Here is a 22,123-nt window from a genome sequence, read left to right on the forward strand (position 1 = left end):
TACTAATGAGGAGGCGAGCATTTCTTCTGGAATTTCCCATCCTAGACTTTTCCATCTGGTGACCTTTTGGCTACAAATGTTCTTGTTGGAGTTCCAGTTTACCAGCACCCATACTGCCGGATGTTGTTCAACTGGATGATCATTCAGTTTGTAGACCGATTGATTGAATAATTTAATGATGGTTTGGGAGATTTCTCAATAGGCTTATTTCCTCATCAACTGTAACTTTGTAAACAAACTGACTTACTGACAACCTAGTTTGTCACATTTAATAACTACTTAATTGAATATCTTTAAGCGTAACTCTCGCCAAAATGCAACCTAGGGTCTTTTTGTGAATGTACACAAGTCAAACCTTCGTTTAAAAGCATATTTACGACGGAAGCCCCACTTTTAAGATTTACCGTATTCTCGTTTTTCGGTCAAATGGCCTTTTGAATGGGAGTGCTAGGGGCACTTTTATGCTAGCCTCAAAATAGCTATATTTAAAACACTAAGAAGGCTCGACACAACATGAAACTTTGCTCGAAGTATAACCAGGGGCTCTACACCTGAACTACACCGGTGCACAAGGGATATACTAAAACTCGGTTTGACTGCCGAGGTGGTAGCAGCCGGAAACAACAAGAGCTACGGTGAGTTGTTCAAAACCTTTAATTTTAGTAAACTCTGGGTACACAAAAAATGTTCTCAATGCTTTCGTTAAGGTGTAGAGCCCCTGGTGATACTTCAAGCAAAATTTCATGTTGTGTCGAGCCTTCTTAGTGTTTTAAAAATAGCGATTTTGATGCTATCATAGTAGTGCCCCTAGCACTCCCATTCAAAAGGCCATTTGACCGAAAAACAAGAATACGGTGAATCTTAAAAGTGGCGTTTCCGTCCTAAATATGCTTTTAAACGAAGGTTTGACTCCGGTACATTCACAAAAAGACCCTAGGTTGCATTTTGGCAAGAGTTACGCTTTAAATAACCATTATTCTCTCCTTTTATGTAATATTGAATGTTTTTGTTTTTTATTTTGTTTCAAATTGAATTCTTTTTAGTTTCTTTTGTCATTGTTCTGTTTCATTTGTTTTTACTGCATTTGTTCATATTTTATTTGTGTTGTTGTAATTCATTTGTGTTATTGTGCTCTTTCTGTTGTTGTTATACCTTTCTTACCAGTATGATATAGGACATGTAATGGTTACCGCTACAAAGCAATGGATGCAATCATCTTCCATTTACAGATTTAGTTTTTCTCTTATATTAATTATTTAATAATACTTTAAGAAGTGTCATTTTGCTTGTTTATGTACTAAGTTTTATTTATGGAAGTATTTTTTTTCACTTCTTAGTATCAGTATTTACTTGGTAACGTTTTCAGAATCAGAATCAGAAAAGGTTTTATTGCCAAGTACGTTTTTTAACACATACAAGGAATTTGTTTTGGTGTTCATTATATTATTGATTTTGTGTGTGCATTCTTCACTTCAACTTCACTTTTTTAATGTGTGTGTCCTTTGGTTGTGTTTTAATTTTACCGCTGTTTTCTATGTTTAGGTCATTTTGTGTGTTTTTTAAATTTCTTTGTGTTTGTTTTTCATGTTGGTGCCACCCTCTTCTATCACCCCTCCCCGGCCTACAGTCTGCGTTGCGCTGTCGTCGAAGTCGTAGCATGTCTGTTTGCGTCCCCCCCTCCTCCTACTTCTTTTCCCATGCTCCTTCGCCCCTGGCCATTCCTCCAAAGCAGCCCTCCACCCCTCCTCCAGACCTGTCCTCCTCATCCTCCTACACCACCACCTCCTCATGCATGCCTCTCGCAGCTGAGAGGGACACATTTGCCGGGCGCCTCTCCAAGGCCCTGGAGACGGTCCTACCCCTTCACTCTGCCTCCTCTCTGCCCAGGGCCAGGCAGCGGAGGGCCAGCCTACCTGCCCTGTTCTCTACCCCTGTAGGTTCACAGTCTTAAGTCCCAGGGGCCACACTGGTGGTGACAACCAGAAAGGAAGGGAGAGAGAGAATGATTATGGATATGGGCCACACTGGTGTCTGAAAGTAGATAAAACTGCTAAAACATGGTGGTTGTTTTGTATTTACAGAAGAGTGCCCAGTGCCATTGTAAGTGACCTATGACAAAGCCAATGTACTATACAAATAACAGTAATGTGTTCAAACTGCTGGGTTACACACTGAATCAAAGGACTGTTAATAAAACAGCTTGCATTTCTCACGCAGTTTTTTGCCACAGCTTTGTACAACTAGCCTTAGAAAGCAGTAATCAACTACGTGGAATCAGAAATTGTAATTTATTTGTTACTTCATAGAAAATGCAAGATGAAATGCACACTTGAAAAGAGATCTTAAACTAGTTTAGTACCACTGCAGCCTTCTTAGCCTCCTCTGCTGAATATTGATATTTAGTAAAGCAGTATCTGTCTTTAACATGTTGATAAAATCATCTACAGTATAATGAGAGCTGAGCTTACTATGTAGCAAGGAGGTTTAAATTGTGTGGGCTGAGCAATACTGTACTTTGGCAACATTAAGTCAGTGGTAAAATGCTACATCTACAGTATATTCTTAATTAAAGGCATTTTAAGTGGCACCTTTATCTTGAGTAAGTAGATAAGTATGACCTCAGTGATCAAACAGTTTACTTTCAGACACTGCTGTGAGTCTGTCATTTTACCCATCCGCCTCTCTTTCACTCTTTTTTTTTTTTGCTGGCTGTTAGACCACCATGTGTTCATATTGAATACAGACTGACTGGCTTTACCTTTATCTTTGCTCTATGATAAAAATGTCTAATATCATGTTCATCTGCCAACAGGAAAACTGTTCATTTGACAGCTCAAATTATTAAAGGGGTAATTTTACAAGTACAAATTGTTGGCATCAGAAAGTTGCTGTATCCAAAACATAAATGCGGGTTAATTGAGAATGAATGACATGGGGATAGTACACCAATTTCTGTAAACAACATTTTTGCTTTAGAGTTACAGAAACTCAATTAAGGATTATTAGATAGCTGACAGTAGAGAGATGACAGGAAATGAGGGGAGAGAGAAATGGCGAATGAAGTGCAACCAGTTTCAACCATTTACTCCTAGGCCACCAGGGTGCCCTCTTTTCAGTGTTTTTACTTTACAAGTGAAGATAACATGCTAAACATAAAGCCTGTCTAGATAATTCCTGAACAAAAACTATGACGCAGGCTGCATCCAAACTCCTCATTAGGATATTGACATGCGATTTACATATTATCTATATACTATGTCAAAGTGATGTAAACCAACGTCTTGAATTGATCATGTACATTTTCATCTATCTGTAGTTAGAAGATAACGTTTTGCAGATAGAAGCTCTGTGATAAAAGACAGTTTTCCTGAGTGCAGATGCCTCAGGATATTATTGTGCTTAGAAGACCAGCATTTGGTCATCTTCGCTTTGTATTAAACTATATACTACCCCACTGCACATCCACCTGTGAGCTCTTACAGTGTCTCCCACTTTTACTGTCTTGTCTTTGGGTTCTCTGCTTGTCTTTGTGCTGTGCCAGTCTGTAACTTGGCCTGTCTGCCTGTTTTACTGCAGCTTTGTGTCTTAACCTTACCTGTTCACTCCATCTCATCACTCCCTTTTACAGCTGTTAGGTATATTCTGTCCTATCTTAACCACATCATTTTGTTTCTAGTGTGGAGAGAGAATATATGTCTCTTTTTTTTCTTGGTATTGCTTTGAAATAATGATCTTTAATACACTATTTCTCCCATTCCATGTGGGCCTTTGCTGTGGTTCTCTCGCTCATTATCTGTGTCTCATTCTTCAATCCATTGTATCTCATTGTCGCAGCAGCATTCAATGCCTCACCCCTACAGTGGAGGAGGAAGCACAAGAGGAGGAGGAGCGGGAGGGAGCATCCCCCTCCAAACTCTTCCAGACCCCCCAACTATTTTCTTCCCCTCCATCCCTGAGCGCCCCCTTTCCTTCTCGCCTCCTCCCACTGGGCCTCCAAAGGCCTACAACACCCAGAGACGCAAGAGCACGTCCATTCTCGAGGCACATACCCGACACTTCCAGCCTGCCTACACCCGCTATGGGAGCAGCCTGCATCCATTTTCTGGGATGGAGGGTGTTGAGACCCCTTCTCTCTTCATGGTAAATCCCAGTTTTGCAGCAGCTGCTCAAAGACTTGGTGTTGGGGAGGCGCTGCATCTCCCAGGACAATCTGACCCAAGTTTGTACAGCTACAAAGACATGAGAGCAGAGCACGAGGAAGCAGTGAGGAGATTAAGTCTAAATCAAGCTGCCTTATTGGACCATTATGAAGCAATGGCATATGGAGGATACCCAATAACTGCACACCAGCTTGGCCACTTCAGTTTCCATCAGCAGAGGCAAGCTGCAGCTGCAGCTGCTGGTTTAGGTTTTGATCCTGTTCCTGCACCTCAAACAGGGTTCTTGCACTCACACATCATGCAAAGAATGAGTGCACACAGCCCAATCCCTCCACCCATGAGTGTGCCCACTGGTGGCTCTTCCTCGTCATCTGATGGATGCTATCCTCCACCACAGCATGCTTCCTCTTCCGCTTTCCCTCTTTCTGCACCTCCAGTAATGGCTGAAGCCCCACCATCAACAAGTGCTTTTGAGTTCCATTTAGCTGCAGCCGCTGCAGCTGCTGCTGGAGACCCGAGCCTCCTGGCATCCAGACTATACCGGGCCCGAAGGAGCTCCATGGACCTCCCTCTAGAGGACAACACTGGAACTGGCTCAGGTGGTTCAGGCACGTACAGCCGTCTCCAGCCGGTGACTGAAGAGCTGTACGCATATCTCAGTCCCGAGCTCCCCTTACCTCCAGGAAGTCTTCTTCTTCACCACATAGGTGTAGCCACAAAAGACAGAAGCCCAGAAACTAATAGTGACTCTATGGCCTCTTCTGACGCTGGGGAGTTCCTGTCACCTCCTCCCCCACCTCTCCTCCCTCCCTTTGACTCCTCAGCTGCTCAGTCCATCCCTCACTCGTCCTCCGCTGCGCTCTACGATTTATCCGGAGGGGTGTTCCCCATAGATCCCCAGGGACATCCACCCTCCATGCAGAGCTTTCTCCCTGCCACTCCATCCACTGAGTTTGGGGGAGCATCTTCAACCCAGCTGGAGTCTCTGATCCAGAGTGCCTGGGCTCGGCATGGAGGGGTGATACCAGCCCAACCCGATATGACATACCATGAGTCATTGCTGGCCATGCAGGCTGCTATCCCCTCACTGGTACTGAGTTTAGACCTTAAAAACACCCCTACACCCCTGGGTCAATTACTCGTTGAAATTACATAAGTTGCTTTTTTAGCAAAGATCCGCAACCAGCTGTTGATATATCGTAATTGCAATATTATGGCATTCTATACCTTATCTTTCTTGTTTGACTGCAAATTGTCAACATTTTAAAGATTGAGAATTTCATATATATATATTGCCATAGACCTAATTTTTCATGATCTTGTGACCATAATGTCATGTGCCAGTCTGTAATTATAAAAAAAAAACATGTTGTTTAGAGTAGATGGTGGTGGTGTTATCCATCAAGTAAAAGGAATCTTTCTATGAAAAGCAGCTGAATTCATTCATATTAGTAATTTGACCCAGAGGCCCTTAAACCAATCCCTGTTGTTGTTTTTTTACCCTGCCAACCCAGGAGCCCCAGCTGATGCTTACCTGTCATCATGTAGTCTTTGGTTGTGATTTTAATCCTCTCCATTCATATCAACACTACAGAGAGAGTCTCTTGGTCTGCCTTCAAAATGTCTTACATTGTTCACTCCCTGACAATGTTAGCTTATAGAAAAATGATTTGTAGAAAAGTGTTAGCTTTAGTCGGCACTACTTAAGTAAGAATTTATAGAAGAGTGCACGACCCAGAGCACATTTGTGTACAACCAAGACCAGAAACCTGTGATTTTAAATCAAACATAAGACTCAGTATTGTGAGAATAATATTTATTTTAAAAGCAACATTCAAAAGGTAGTCTTTGAGACCAACTCTGGTGTACAAGCTTTATAAGCAGTCTAAGCCCCCTTCCTTTTAGTGTTTATTTTGTGTATCTGAATGATTTATTGTCAGTAAGTAACATTTTGTCTGTATGTTCATATATGAATGTATATGAGAAATGTGTGTTTGTGGGAGTATACTGTATATATGGTATACTTACATTTTTGCTCGTACAAATCCTAAGTCCGTTTGGTCCTCAGACAACATTAATTACCTCGAATGATGAGCATTGGATATCTAAAAACTTTATATTTTAGACATATATGAATCTAAAGAAAATAATTGAAGTATGTGAAAGCTACGAGACTTTGTTGATTTGTATGGACAAACACACAGAAACATACAACAAAACCAAGGGGGCTCAGACAAACCTTGCAATGTAACCATGCAGATAGACATTTCATTTGTATATTTTAGGTTCTTTCTGTTGTTTTGTGTTGTAATTGCTAAAGATCTTGGCTTTAAGTCAGTTCTTTATTTCAGCATAATGTGTTGTCATTTCCTGCCTTAACTGGAAATCAACGTCCTGCACAAGGTTCAAAAGTCACAGTTCAAATTCATTAAACCCTTAGAACGCTGATATTATCAGTGTCACTTTCTTTATTGTTTACTTTGAACCACTTCTGGTCACTGACCTTCTTCTCATTCCTTTACTCTGTCATTACTTCTATTTTTTTTGTTTCATGTTTTCTATCTTTCTATACATTTTATTTATTAGATATCTGTGCTGTGAAGTTCTTTATTGTCTTTACGTGACTGCCTATGATGTTAGGAAAAGGTTGGTAGCAGTGTGTCTGATGCAACATACTTGCGTAAGCTCCCACCACACTTTGTGAGGGTGGGCTTAGTGACAAGTAGAAAGTTGCAAACAGCCTTCTAAGGGTTCAGTCAATAGAACGGGCCTCTAGTCCTGTGAATTATTCAAAGGATTCAGGAAGGAAAGATAAAGCTCTGTTTGGCTTGATGCTTACTAGGAATGTAATAGGGTCGAACATCAATAATTCCAAAGTTTAACTTGACTGGAAATAGAGTAAAAACCTGCAACATTTCAAACCAATCAGACTCTTTAATGGCTCTTTTCAAAATATTTTTGAACAAAGATGGGTTTACATACAGTGTCACCTAAACTCACAGTATATTTGACTTAGAAATCATATTCTACTTACATACTTTCTGAACACGATTGTATCAGGCAATGTGGCAACTTGACATGAGCATATTTGGAGTTACCATCATTAGCAACAGGTAGCATTGCCCACCATAATCATGACTGATATTTTATCATATCTTGGTCCATTATGCAATAGATCCAAACGTGACACCTGTGTTAGGATGTTTTAGGGAAAACAGCAGTGAGTTGTTTAAAGTGTTTGGTGTCAGTATTCCAGCTTCTACTCTGTGCTTTATAGACTTATTATCACTACCAATCACTTACAGTCTGACCTGCATGTAAAAAAACAAAAATCCCTGCACTTACACCGTGCCTAACCCCAGTGCTGTGCATGTACTGTTGTACATGCTACACTACAAACTGTATATGCATACAGTCGGTATTGGTGTGCATATATCTGTTGCCGTATAGATGGATGAACATATGTGTTGCATGTGTGCATACACAAGAACAAAATGTAGACTAAAGCTGATCACTAGAGAACAGCAGAAGTACCTTGTGTTTGCACTCATGTACGGCTTCTGGTCTACAAGCTACAGTACATACATGTTCTGATTATTTCTTGTTTTTCTTTCTCCTTGTTGCCAATCTCTCTTGATTTCCCATCCCTTTCCTCCACACTTTTATATCCTACAACATTTCTTCCTTTCTGTCCATCTTTCTTTAAATCTGTTCCACAGCAGCAGGTTCAGGCTCCCCCTTCCCAGTCCACTCCGGGACCCCTTCTGGTCCCTGTCAACACCCAGCCAGCTCCTCCTGGGACTCCCCAACAGGTAAGGAAAAACAATTGAAGCAACCTGAAAAGTCACTATACATCCAAAATGTCCCTTCTCTTCTCTCATTTCATCACTTTTCTCCCACTTTTAATACCACATGCCCTTGATGTCCAAACCCCATAAAGATAAAATACAAAAATAACTCCAGCCTATTTTTTGTGCTTAAACAGCAATAACTCGTATGTCGGCTTTATCTTTGAAGTTGTTGCCTTTGCTTCAAGGTAACCCCTCCCACGGAGCTGGCACTTTGCCTGCAGTAATACCACGATTTTTCTGAAGAACTGTGTTTGCCCCCAGCACAAACCACTGCGATGAACTAATTGCAGCCCTAAACTGATTTGATTGAGCGTGAAATCGGATGTTAATCGGAGATCAAATGTTTCTTGTCAGAAACAGATGGAAAGTTTCCTTTTGTGAACGAGCAAAACAGCCATTCCCCCATAATTACCGGTACATTCACCATGTTTACATAACAGCCGCATTCCAAACCTTGATAATGCATTCACATTTTACAAAATATTTCTTTATTGTAATATTTGTTAACAACCTATCAGGCAATTAACAATACATGGGGTAATATGTAACTAAATTTAATGAGAAAAAAATAGATTACCCCAGCTGGCATTTTCCAACTAATGTTGGTTTCACATAACTGGGATTTGAGTTTATCCAGGTTATCATAAGCATGACATGACTGGGAACTGCAATAGCAAAAACAGTATCAAACTTAAAAATGATATTGTATGTGTAAATGTTTATATGTATATTCTGTATTTATTATTTCCTCTATTCTTTCCTCTCCCACTACTCTCTTTCTTTCTTATACTCTTTCTTTTTTTGCTCCAGGTTGTTTCATCCAGTCACAATATTACATCAGTTCAGAGCCCCACACACACCTCTCTGCCGCAGGCGTTATCACAGGTATGTAAAGTAGCACCACTAATTGAAATATATGTAACACAATACTTCATAAGTACATCTCTAATGCCCACAAGCTGGTGCTGGCCAACTCTCTGTTAGTGTTGTTTTCCCATACACTCCGCTGTAGATGGATTCATACATGGAAACACAGACACACATGGACATATATATATACACACACACACACACACACACACACACACACACACACACACACACACACACGCGCAGTCAGTCGTCATAGTCAATTTCATTCTTGGCCTATGTGTTATTATTGTATGTTTTGCTTGCCTTGAAAGGCTTTTTTTTTAAATGTTTTGTTTGTCAGCTCAGATAGTTTTTTCTATTTTTCTTTCCACTCTGGCTCGCTCATTGGCATGCTGCCTGCACATATTACCGGGTTTGTTTTTATGTGTGTTCATACATACCTACTTGTCTGTCTGTCCGCATGTATGTGTACTTGTGAATGTGTTTGTTTAGTTTTTTGACCTCAGTCCATCTCCCAGTATAGAACATCTTTATTTTCTTTACCAATCTGCTCAGCAAGCTCTGGTTCAGGTACTATTATGTATGGCAGTGTTTGTGGATAAACTGTACATAGGTGCCCTCGTGTGTCCATAAGTGATTGTGCATCTATGTAATTTGGTCAGTGAATCTGTTTGACGTCCTGTCTTGTTTTTGTGCTATTTGAATATACAGTCAGGTCCATAAATATTGGGACATCGACACAATTCTAATCTTTTTGGCTCTATACACCACCACAATGGAGTTGAAATGAAACGAACAAGATGTGCTTTAACTGCAGACTTTCAGCTTTAATTTGAGGGTATTTACATCCAAATCAGGTGAACGGTGTAGGAATTACAACAGTTTGTATATGTGCCTCCCACTTTTTAAGGGACCAAAAGTAATGGGACAGATTAACAATCATAAATCAAACTTTCACTTTTTAATACTTGGTTGCAAATCCTTTGCAATCAATTACAGCCTGAAGTCTGGAACGCATAGACATCACCAGACGCTGGGTTTCATCCCTGGTGATGCTCTGCCAGGCCTCTACTGCAACTGTCTTCAGTTCCTGCTTGTTCTTGGGGCATTTTCCCTTCAGTTTTGTCTTCAGCAAGTGAAATGCATGCTCAATCGGATTCAGGTCAGGTGATTGACTTGGCCATTGCATAACATTCCACTTCTTTCCCTTAAAAAACTCTTTGGTTGCTTTCGCAGTATGCTTTCGGGTCATTGTCCATCTGCACTGTGAAGCGCCGTCCAATGAGTTCTGAAGCATTTGGCTGAATATGAGCAGATAATATTGCCCGAAACACTTCAGAATTCATCCTGCTGCTTTTGTCAGCAGTCACATCATCAATAAATACAAGAGAACCAGTTCCATTGGCAGCCATACATGCCCACGCCATGACACTACCACCACCATACTTCACTGATGAGGTGGTATGCTTTGGATCATGAGCAGTTCCTTTCCTTCTCCATACTCTTCTCTTCCCATCACTCTGGTACAAGTTGATCTTTGTCTCATCTGTCCATAGGATGTTGTTCCAGAAATGTGAAGGCTTTTTTAGATGTTGTTTGGCAAACTCTAATCTGGCCTTCCTGTTTTTTGAGGCTCACCAATGGTTTACATCTTGTAGTGAACCCTCTGTATTCACTCTGGTGAAGTCTTCTCTTGATTGTTGACTTTGACACGCATACACCTACCTCCTGGAGAGTGTTCTTGATCTGGCCAACTGTTGTGAAGGGTGTTTTCTTCACCAGGAAAGTATTCTTCGGTCATCCACCACAGTTGTTTTCCGTGGTCTTCCGGGTCTTTTGGTGTTGCTGAGCTCACCGGTGCGTTCTTTCTTTTTAAGAATGTTCCAAACAGTTGATTTGGCCACACCTAATGTTTTTGCTATCTCTCTGATGGGTTTGTTTAGATTTTTCAGCCAAATGATGGCTTGCTTCACTGATAGTGACAGCTCTTTGGATCTCATATTGAGAGTTGACAGCAACAGATTCCAAATGCAAATAGCACACTTGAAATGAACTCTGGACCTTTTATCTGCTCCTTGTAAATGGGATAATGAGGGAATAACACACACCTGGCCATGGAACAGCTGAGCAGCCAATTGTCCCATTACTTTTGGTCCCTTAAAAAGTGGGAGGCACATATACAAACTGTTGTAATTCCTACACCGTTCACCTGATTTGGATGTAAATACCCTCAAATTAAAGCTGAAAGTCTGCAGTTAAAGCACATCTTGTTCGTTTCATTTCAACTGCATTGTGGTGGTGTATAGAGCCTAAAAGATTAGAATTGTGTCGATGTCCCAATATTTATGGACCTGACTGTAGCTCTGTCTTTTGTTGATGCCTATCATTAGTAGTTCTCCTTTGTTTACCCCAGATGCTCCTACTAACCATCTGATCAAACATATGAGCACATTTTTAGGAAATGAAGATGGGTAATATTTCCTGGTTTAGAACTGATAAAGAGGTGACTATTGGTAACCGTGGGCAGTGAAGAATCTAGAAAGGTGTGAAGTGTCAGTATCCAGGCCAGTATCCAGTGTAATATTGTTTTAAAGAAAGAAAAGAAATATTTGTCTTGTTAAGATTCTTGCCACAAGAGTATTTATAGGTAGGTTAACATGTCACTGATACTTACAGTACATCTGCAAAGTGAGCAACACAGTGTGCAAATTATTTTACCGTCTTCAGTTGTAGAACGGTAATTATCAGATGAATAACATTTAAGTGTACATCAGAATGTTGAAGTTCATTTTGCAGCTGAATTTAATTGTAAAGAACGATTCACAATGACATGGTGTACGAAGCATTTAAAGATGGACGACTTCAACTAACAGCAAGTTAATCAGCTTGACTGGCTTGTTGGTTATGTCAAGGGGGTAAGTCTCTCTCCTCAACCCGTACCGCCTATGGCGCCATTTTGATGCTAACAAGTCCATTGACTGCCATTCATTTTGACGTCACTTTGACAGCGAATAACCTTACATCTGAAGCGTTTAAAGACTTTATTTGTCCACTGTTTATTTCTAAAGAAACACGCCAATGTATAAAAGGCTCCATTACCTTGTACCTCACGTTATGGCTCCGTAGTATACGCTTTTGTAAAAATAGGCTAACGATTGTGTCATAACCACGCGACTTACTGTCGCATAGTAGAGGAATTACTGTATAGTACAGGAGAAGCTCACAGGCAGTTTCGACTAGTTAGCAATAATTAGCCTGTGCCTATGTTATCTCCTTACATATACCTACGCTCTCCGTCTCTGCAAGATTCGGAATGATTGAGATTTCTCTTGGCACAGCTACCAGAAGACTTCCAACTTTCAGACACATTGCTCATGTCACATATACGTCTTCAAGCTCAGTTGGAGGCTGCGCAGTAACGCTCAGCCATCACCGGAAAAGTCCTTCTAATATCCTTCACTGGTCTCCGTCCAGAGAAACGGGATCTGTTGGTCCATTTCTTTAACTGTCTATGGGCTATGCACTATTATTTTTACCTTAAGATCTTTGTGTTGTGCATAAACAGACAAAAGAAATACAATGTAGGTTATTTAAAGGTACCATGTGGAGCTTTTGACTTCTAGTAGCACTTTGGAGCATATTCTTTTTAATTCTTTTTTTTTGTTTTGCGGGTGGATCCTTGTGTTTGTCTCGTACATGCACATTCACTTGGGTGATGTAATATACAGTCCTGTCAATGGTTTTACACTATGGACAGGTGGCTGTAATGCGCCAAGATACACAGCAATGTGCCAACAGGCGGGGAGGAAGAACACTGCTAGCTAATAAACATGGATTTAAACTATGCAGGTTTCAAACCTTTAAGAAACATTGCCTTTTGCAAATGTTTTATGACATTTGACATTTTTGTTAGACCACAAGGACACACACAATGCCTGTAAAGTCAATGTAGACTTCACGCAGCATAGCTCCTTGATTCACTTTTAAAGTCTATGTGTAAGAAAACATTATAGGTAGGTTTTTGTCCTGTCTCCCCATTTTAATGTAGTGTTAAAAGTGTTGCCCTGTCTACATTGTACAAAGAATGTGCTTGCTCTTCCACTACCTGTAAAGCCGCACTGTACATTGTCTGTAGAGATCTAAGTTGTTTGTGGTTGCATGATCTTTGAGTCGTGTGTGTTTACACAATCGTCCTGTCACTGAGTCTGTTGTTTAATTTGAGATTTTGTCACTAATAGTCTTGATCAATGTTCCAGTTGTCTTGCTCGGAAAGTTGTTTGGTGAGGGTCAGTAATGGGTCAGTGAACTATAGATGTTTTTTTCTCCTGGCGCTAACAGTTAAACTAAAGACCACCTTTAGCTCACTGTTCCATTACCAAGGTGATTGACGTTAAATCTGTCTGTGCTCATCACATCTTATCACTTGCCGGGTTTATCTCCTTCCTCATCCTCCCTATGACGTTGCTCCCTCCTTTTCCTCCTACTCTGCCTTATCTACCTTCTTTTTTTCTCCCTGCTTTTTTTCCTTTCTGCCTCCTCCTCTTCCTCCTTCTGGCCCTTCCTCCTCTCCTCAGCCCAGTGTAACTCCGTCTACCGTTTCCTTGGTGACCCTGCCCTCTCCGTCGCTGTCCCTCCCTGTTACCATGCCATCTGCGGCAGTGGCTTCCCCTCCCTCTCCTCTGCCACACCCTGTTGGGGTGGTGCCTACTATTGTGTCCCCTCCTACTCCTCCTCCTGTGCCCACACCTGTGCCCCAGCCATTGGCCCCGGTGGTTCCAATCATCAGTGTAGTCACCGCCCCGCCTGATACTCCCATGGAAGCCCCTCCCCAGGTACTGGTTATTGACAGTCAGACCCACCACAGGGATGTCCTGTCACTGTGCGAAGTAGAGCCTTGGATTATGAGTTAGGATTTTTAACATTGTTCTTTATGAAATTCCTACTTGTCCAAGATACATATTTCATTGGGAGGATGGACTGCATATGATATAAGATGCAAGAACATTTTTGTATTCTTATGCTGAAACTCCTCACTTCCTGTGAGGTTTGCTCATACGAGTGTACCAATTCACCATCTCTCTTCACAGCACAAACTTGTTGTAAATCGCTCGTTTTAGCCTGATGAATGCCACCTGTTCATGAGGTGCATGTGTGTGGGAAGGTTTCATTCACAAAAATGTTACCCAAGAGTAAAAAGAATAATTTCACACTATGTAGCTTCAAGCCTTGCGGTCAGAAACAAATATAGCAGTTTCTAGAGTGGTATTAGAAGACACAAAACAATTAAATATTATTGGTACAGCTGTCAACAACATGTCATCAGCGCAGCTCCATACTGTGGCCGGGACAGACACAGAGGTATTGGATGAGAAAATAATATAGGCTACAATAGGTGATGTTACACTGTCGGTACAACAGGACAGAGACCTGCATTAAGAACCAAGAGGCAGGTGTTGGAGAATCTTCCTAGCAACTACAGAAATGTTTACATTTCTGTGCTGAAATATGGCAATAAAAATCATAAAATCTAAATTGGTATGTGCTATTTAAGAACAAATCTGTTAATAGGAGTGGTTCTTGCATGAGGCTCAATATCCTGCATACTTCATCAGTTTGAATGGCAGCTGTATTAGAGCTGCATTCTGAACAACTGTTGTTATCAGTTGATGTCTAAAATGTTGGGTATTTTACTCTGGTTTAATGAAGAGTTTTGATCCATATTTGCAGCCATGTGTTTAGTGGTGCTGGCTAAATTTGCATTTAAAGTACATGAATTGCTAATTAATGATGGCTGAATGGCAATGTTAAAGGGTTGTAGTCTCGTTTTATGATATCCATGATGATTTGCTGATGATATGCTGGTTTGCAGTTTATTTACATAGAATAACCAGTTTGGTGGGGCTTGGTTTGAGTGTAGCAACACCCACAATCAATAATTGTTGGAAAGGATTCCTGGGTTGTTGGTGTGATGTCACAGAACCATCTGTAAAAAATGCAAGAGACTGATTTGATGGTTAATTGGTCTACATATAAATGATGTCTAATAGAATCGATGAATTACTGTCCGCAGATTTCTTTTTGGTCTAAGTGCAAGAGTTGAACTCTGTTCTAACTCTTACCATTTGTTTCTAATTTCTAGACCTTAATTATGAGACAGGGTTGCATGTGTTATTGGAAATACTGTATGCACCTAATGAATACAATCCATTTTGTTTTCTCTTTTGTGGCAGTACTTGCTTTGTTCTTTTTGTTCCATGCTCTAGTTTTAGCTGTTCTGATGTGTTCTGTCTCATGATTGCTCTATGTAGTTTATTAAGAATGAGTCCTTGATGTCCTATGATAATACTTCTTGCAGTCTAGTTAGTTTTCTCTCTTACTATTGTCACACTTTGCTTATATTTCATGCTTTCCTGCTGTTTTCTCTCCCTCCAAAATGTCTCTTGTGTTGATAGCGATAATATTGAGTTGTGTGTGTATGTGCATTTTCATGTGCCTGTGTGTGTTTCCTTCTGCCTCTCAGTCTTCAGAGCTGTCCCAGACCCAACTTCAGCCACCTCAAGTTCTCTCATCTATAGAGAGGTAATAAATTCATGCACACACACACACACACACACACACACACACACACACTGTCTGAACTGCTACATTTTTTTGATCACATTTAATCTTTGTTATGCTGTCTCTCACTCAGTTCCTATTTACCACTTTTTCTTTAATTACATTTGGCCTCTATTTCTCCTCTGTGCCTCAGTGGGCACTCTGAGACGTCAGGTCTGAGTGACGGCAACGAGGGAGGAGGAGGTCGCCATGAAGGGCGCTCCAGCAAGCGACATCAGAGACGTTCTGTGCGTAGTCGATCACGCCATGAGAAGATCTCCAAGGCGAAACTCAATGTCCTCAATGTAATAGCACATCCCATAAATCTCAACTCATAATAAAACACTTAATCCTCTTTTGTACTGTACCACTCTTGGTATTTATGGGTTCTTACAGAGTAATGAGTTGCAATAAAAATAATGAGAAACACATAATTAAGATACTCATCTGTTTACATTCTGTCCCCTTCTTTCTAATAGTATTTTTCTTTCTTTGTGTATTTGTTTATTTTTTGTATTTTGTGTGTGTAGATCTCCAACCGAGGAGATAGGGTAGCAGAATGTCAGCTGGAGACCCACAACAGGAAGATGGTGACTTTCAGGTTTGACCTGGATGGAGACAACCCTGAGGAGATCGCCCAGATCATGGTACACACACTGTCACTTTTTACATTTTCTCCACTGGAATATGCTTCACGTGCCAGTGTGCGTGCTATCTGCTCTTTGTCACCCAAAACCATGCAAGTACACATAATTACTGTGTCCTTGTGCTTTCATTGAGAGAGTCATCAATAGGTTCCCACAGGAGGCAAAATTATACCTCAGTGTCAATGTGCTTGCATAGAAAGTATAAATCAGGCTTTGTTGTTTTCATACAAACACATATACACACATCTTAATCTGACTTTTTATACTCCAGGTCCAGAGTGAGTTCATCCTGGAGAGTGAGAGGGAATCCTTCATTGAGCAGGTCAGAGAGGTGATAGAGAACGCAGATGAGAAGGGTCTGGAGCGAGACACAAACAGCCAGGTAAATGCAACACTAATTTCTTTCTTTCTCTTTTTTTTTTTTTTTAGGGGTTGCTGGTGTTGGTTTTTGATAGACAAAATGTCAAAATAGCTGCTCATATACACACTGTACAGTGTAGCACCTTTATTTCTTTTACACCATTTATCTTTCAGTGTTTGTCATGTTGTGTTGTTGATCTACAGATGGCAGGTGATATGGCGCAGCAGATTCCTGTTATATCTGTCCCCATGCCAGGTAAAAATAACATAAAAAGCCTTAAAATAACAACAGGTACCAGTTTGAGTGCCAATGGAGCAACAGGGTGGCACAGGCAACTGCAAGAGCTTACTTTAAGCATCTGTGTCAGCAAGCATTCACACTGCAGAGTGTCCTTGAGCACAGTACTGACTTCCCACCAAATCTCTCTCGTCTCAAGATATCTGAATGAAATTGGGTTCCATAGGTACCCACAGGTACCCACAAGTCTCCCCTTTACAGACGTGCCCACTTTATGCTAATACCATACAGTTTGGGCAGTTTGGGATAAAGCTTGTATTTTGTATCCACAAAGCCTCCTGTTGCTTTTTTGCAGGTGAACTTTAGTGTAGAATGGCAGTTTGCAGATTATTCTCTCAGGGATTAACAAATTATAATGCTATGTATTGACATTCATCTCTTCCCAGATATCCCTCCCAGTGCAACAGCACAAGTGGTGCATTCAGCAGGTCGGAGGTTCATCGTCTGCCCCGTACCTGAAGCCAGGCTGAAGGAACAAATGTTTCCCACCTCTCCTTCTCCTGCCCGGGCACCTCCTGTTGAAACAGGTAAGCATTGTGTGTGCGTATGGCCTTTGAAAGTCAGCAATCAGTTCACTTTTTTTTCTGATATGAAGTTGGTGTTAAGAAAATTACATTTTGATGATATGTTATAATAATGATGGCCAAACGGTAATATTAAAATAAGACCCAGGTTGTAAAAAATCAGTTTTTCTTCAATTTAACTTCAAACACACAAATGACAGTGTACTTTGTCACACACTCATCAGATTACGCTGTAATGCTTTTAGAGTAAATGTTCTGTCCAAATGCAATAACACTCTGGCATGTATTTAATTTGATACAATAGGATCTTCTACTAGAACATTGGAATATAAATACCTGTATCCTTCATTTAAAAATAAAAGATCTAAAGCAGTGGTTCAAAAACTTTTAGTTCATCTTAGTCCTTCCCACTGGCATATTTTGTTACTGGAGGGAGAGGACTGGCACAAATCAAATCAGGACCACTAGACTGAAAGTAGCCAAACTTAAGTGGTTAACCATCTTCCCCCTCCACACTCTGAACTTGATAAATTCCTGTCCAAACCTGTCCATCTGTAACACAGTGATAACGAAACACTTCTAAATACACCAACAGTGACAGTCACTGACACAACTGTACAAGACAGCCTACTTTGTAACCCAAAAAAGCCTTTAAAAGAGTAATCCACCAATTTAGTATTGCACTCCTAAAACATTGTTGGAGTGGATCTGCCCTTTAACTACAGTACCTCCTTTGAAAGTTACCCTCTTGCACATATGACCTGTCCTACAGTATGTAGGAAAATGACCCCCAATTTCAATCTCCAAGTCAGTGAAAACAAACAATGAAAGTACTGTTAGTTCAAAGATCTTACAGTGAACAGGATGGACTTTGGGGATTAAAACACTTGTTTCTTTTTTTTTTCAGTTCCCCCAGCTTCAGCTCCAGCTCCATCTCAGACTCCAGGCCAAGATGTAGCATTGTCCCAGTCTGCTGGAGTAATCAGCTTACAACAAGCCTTCTCTGAGCTTAGACAGAACCAGAATCAGTTTGATGCCGGACCCAGCACCGCCCCAGCATCCATCCACTCCAGCCATCCTCTTCTGCAGTCTGCAGGAGCTTCTGTGCCTTCACAGGCTAGCACAGTCACACCTACTGTGGATCCTACTGCTGGACTTGTCTCTTCTAATTTAAACCAGGCACAGGAGCAGGTCTTGGATGCCTCTCCTCCTCCCGCTTCCTCCTCCTCCCCCTCCTCTATGCCCGCTGTCTGTCTCAGCCCTCCTTGTTCCTCCTCCCCGCCTCCTGCTGTGGTGAATCAGTCCATCCTTCAGTCACAGCTACTTTCACAGTCGGGGATACAGGCTGTGTCCCAACCCCAGGGACAGGTGCAGGTCCAGGGGCAAGCACAAATTCCGCCCCAGGCTTTTAGCCAGTCTCAGCCTCAAACTGTCTCTGCTGTCATTGCTACTTCAGTACTCTCCACTTTACCACCTGCTAGCATCTCCAGCATCCCCCCAACAATGCTCACCTCCCCACCTTCCGCCCAGACTTTTCCTCTTGTATCCTCCCCTCCCTCCTCTACTCTTCTAGCCAGTGAAGTCTCCTCTGATCATCCATCAGTCTCTCCCACCTCCTCCTCTACTGCTTCTCTCTCCTCCTCTGTCATCCCAACCACTGCCATCCCAGGCCCCCAGCTTGCTCCCTCTGCTGCTGCCTTCCACTCCACCCCCCCTTCCTCCTCCTCCTCCTTCGCTGTGGGGCTCTTGCCAGTGACCACCAATGTTCCTTCAGTCCAACCAACCTTGGTCCACTCCCAGCCGCAGACGGCAGCCCTGCCTGGGCAGACACACACACACTGTGGGGAATGTGATGCAAGGTGAGAGATGTTTGCTTGATTTACTTATTAGGACTTGGTACCTGAAATGTCTCCATAGCATTGAATATAGAAAACTGTCACACAGACTGTATCTATTTAGACAATGTTCTTGTAGTCCTTGTACAGTTGCTTGTGTCCTACTTACACTTAATTTTCTGCCAAAGTTAGAACAGCTTTGGTTCTGTGTTTGTGTTTTCACTGGGCTTTTCTCATTAGTTTAAAGTGGACAGAGCTCACTTGGAAAAAGTTGATGTCATGACTTTCATGCACTAATCAGGATTTAGGGGCTAAAAGTCATTTATTGAGCAGAATTGCAAAACATGTATTGATCTTATTCTCAGGTGTGAGGCATTCAGTGAGTCCCAAGGCAAACCGGACGACATCCAAGCTCTGGAGAAGAAGCTGCGGTCTCTCTTCATGGATCTCGGTGGAGGGGTGCCGTCCACCGGGGGAGACATCTTAGCTGCTGACCCTGCCTCTGGAGCCCCCGTGGCAGGTACTTCTTCCCCACTGGGACCCTGCTCTACCTCCAGCACATTTGTCACCACACCTGGCTCCAGCCAGCCAGCCAATCCTCCTCAGCCCCCCACCAGCCTTTCACTGGGGTCACCTGCTCCAATCCAGGGCCCTGGAACACCTATCTCCACCCCTGCACCGATTGGTATGTCGATGATTACGTTTATGTGTTTCTGCATATGTTCTAGTGTCAGTTAACCTGTGTTTTAAAAGTACTGCCTACCAACTTTATGATTTCAGTTTCTACGGTCATCCCTGCATCGTCCTTTGGCCAGACTACTCCATCCAAACCCCCTTTATCCAGGGCACCGGTGAGTGATCCAGTTTAGCTGTAATACTAGTTATTTCATGCTAGTTATATATAGTTAAAGCACTAGTGATTGTATAATTTATTTATTATGTGGATCAGCTAGAAGAGCAGTGTTTTTTTAAGAGAAACTGCCCAGGTAATTTACAGCACTACGCTTTTAAAGGTTAAGAAGTCAAAGAGAATTTTATCTTAAAAATGTAATTATAGGTGTTTCAAGATGTTTCTACTCCCTTTCCTTACAACTCATCTAGCATGGAAATTTCTTTTAACATTCTCCACAATGAACACACTTCTTATAACCTCCTCTACAAATATTTTTTTTCTTTTCATCACCTCTCTTTCTCTGGAATTAGGCCAGTTCTCCTCCTTCAGAACTCCTGCCATGCTTCCCTGGACCTTGTCTAATACAGGTTTTTGTTTGCTCATTTTTAGATTTCTATTTCTAATGTAATGCAATACCGTATGCATACTGAGAGCCTGTAATGCTTATGATTACAGTTCCATGTCCTATCTGTATAAATAGTGCTTCTGCTGTGTAAAAATACATTTAATTCATAGTGTAGAGCGCACATTGAATATTTTAATACCATGTGAAACCTAACCCTAAATGACAAAACACTGAAAGGAGAAACATCTTAGACATTACAACGCCATCATAAACCCATCTTACTTCAAAAGAAGATTACATCCTAAACAACTGAAAACACATCAGAGTATATGACAGTAGAACTCAACAATGTAACATAAAATAAATACATTAAACTACAAAAAGATCCCTATACTTTTACTTAAATGAAGAATATTGATATATGATAAAAGAAAGTAGGATCGCAGAGAAGCTGGTTAAGAGAGAGAGTGAGAGACATGGAATCTCAATTGGACAGAGATGACAGGCAGACAGGCTGAGGACTGAGTACTTCAAGGCAGAGAAGACATTGACCTAACTCTCGTTTCCAGACTTTTTTGTTGGGTTTGTGAATGCTGCCATCTAAGAATAGTCCCTCCATGTAACCACTGACTACTAAGACTTGTAGCTCTGTTTAGAAAAATCTGACCTGCCAAGTTACCGACAATCGCTTACGTAACTCTCATGTCCTGTTTGATTAAGATAATCCTGCTGCAGTTAATGCTCACGAGGGATTTGATTTTAATTATTTCTTTTTTAATTGCAGTTAAATTGCTGAGGAGAATAGAATACCTTGTAGGCCTTCTACATCACCTTACCTGTGTGTGCCTGATAATGCCTTTGCATTGCTCTGACTTCTAAAATGTGTACACACACTATCCTATCTGCTGTATGTCAGCAAAAATGAATATGGTCCAGCCCTAGTATGTGTGCTTTTGGCTGATCTGTGCTTGTATTGCTTATTAAATTCAGTGGCCTATCGCGCGTGGGGTGTGTGTGTGTCAGGGTGTGTGGTGTGTGTGTTTATTTTTTCTGTCTGTCTAAAAGTTTTTGTATTTGTCTGTTTCCAGTCCCAGCAGCCTCTGGAGGACCTGGATGCTCAGTTGAGGAGAGCACTGAGCCCAGAGACCGTTCCTGTCTGCACCCACACACAGGTAAACCCACACCTGTTTGGATATTATTCTGTTAACTCATAGTGACATTGTATATATGGTTTTAATTCAATGACACTGCTCAGTATTAACCCACTTTCTTTTCTCCCCATGCTAACCCTAGGCCTCTCACAGTGGCATATCTTCAACGGGACAACCAAGTATGTATATTAATAAATCTATTAACTTAAATATCTGTTGCTATATCTGCATTTTATCTGTCTGTCTAATATTTGTAACATCTGTCTCTCAGTTCCCTTCTCTCTGGAGGAAGCTTCTGGGTCCTCTTCTGACCCTCCTCATCCTTCAGGTGGAATTAAACTGGGAAGATTTCAGGTAAGATTTCCCTCACTCTACAGCCCACACGTTACCTTACCTTTTACCATTTCCTTTTCTATGAGTCTATGGGTGATGTTATAAATGTAGTTAAAAGTCTATTAAAGTCTATTACTAAACTTTTCATTTCAGGTTGTGAACGCTTCTTTGTCAAGTTTCTCTATTTCTCTGTGTAATAAATATTGTTAGCAGCTAAGTGCATTGTCCCCTTTCCCTTAATCTTCTTCTCTCTCTA

General features: G+C 41.3%; 1 protein-coding gene across 6 annotated transcripts in view; it reads left to right on the forward strand.

Moving 5' to 3' along the window:
• The window catches only part of wnk1b (WNK lysine deficient protein kinase 1b), a 97,000-nt gene that overhangs the window by 63,578 nt on the left and 11,299 nt on the right, over positions 1-22,123 (forward strand). For 2 of the 6 annotated variants that reach the window (XM_078242663.1, XM_078242667.1), the window contains exons 12-27: positions 3,835-5,250; positions 7,880-7,972; positions 8,822-8,896; positions 15,405-15,463; positions 15,636-15,786; positions 16,012-16,128; positions 16,400-16,510; positions 16,693-16,744; positions 17,173-17,313; positions 18,218-19,169; positions 19,511-19,830; positions 19,926-19,996; positions 20,349-20,405; positions 21,472-21,555; positions 21,677-21,713; positions 21,806-21,888. In XM_078242663.1, coding sequence (XP_078098789.1) covers positions 3,835-5,250; positions 7,880-7,972; positions 8,822-8,896; positions 15,405-15,463; positions 15,636-15,786; positions 16,012-16,128; positions 16,400-16,510; positions 16,693-16,744; positions 17,173-17,313; positions 18,218-19,169; positions 19,511-19,830; positions 19,926-19,996; positions 20,349-20,405; positions 21,472-21,555; positions 21,677-21,713; positions 21,806-21,888 — 3,819 coding nt within the window. Of the gene's footprint in view, positions 1-1,627; positions 1,934-3,834; positions 5,251-7,879; positions 7,973-8,821; positions 8,897-15,404; positions 15,464-15,635; positions 15,787-16,011; positions 16,129-16,399; positions 16,511-16,692; positions 16,745-17,172; positions 17,314-18,217; positions 19,170-19,510; positions 19,831-19,925; positions 19,997-20,348; positions 20,406-21,471; positions 21,556-21,676; positions 21,714-21,805; positions 21,889-22,123 lie in introns of all 6 variants that reach the window. The other 4 variants (XM_078242662.1, XM_078242664.1, XM_078242665.1 and 1 more) reach the window with 4 other exon arrangements.

The sequence above is a fragment of the Sander vitreus genome, chromosome 23, assembly GCF_031162955.1.
Source record: "Sander vitreus isolate 19-12246 chromosome 23, sanVit1, whole genome shotgun sequence".
Lineage (NCBI taxonomy): Eukaryota > Metazoa > Chordata > Actinopteri > Perciformes > Percidae > Sander > Sander vitreus.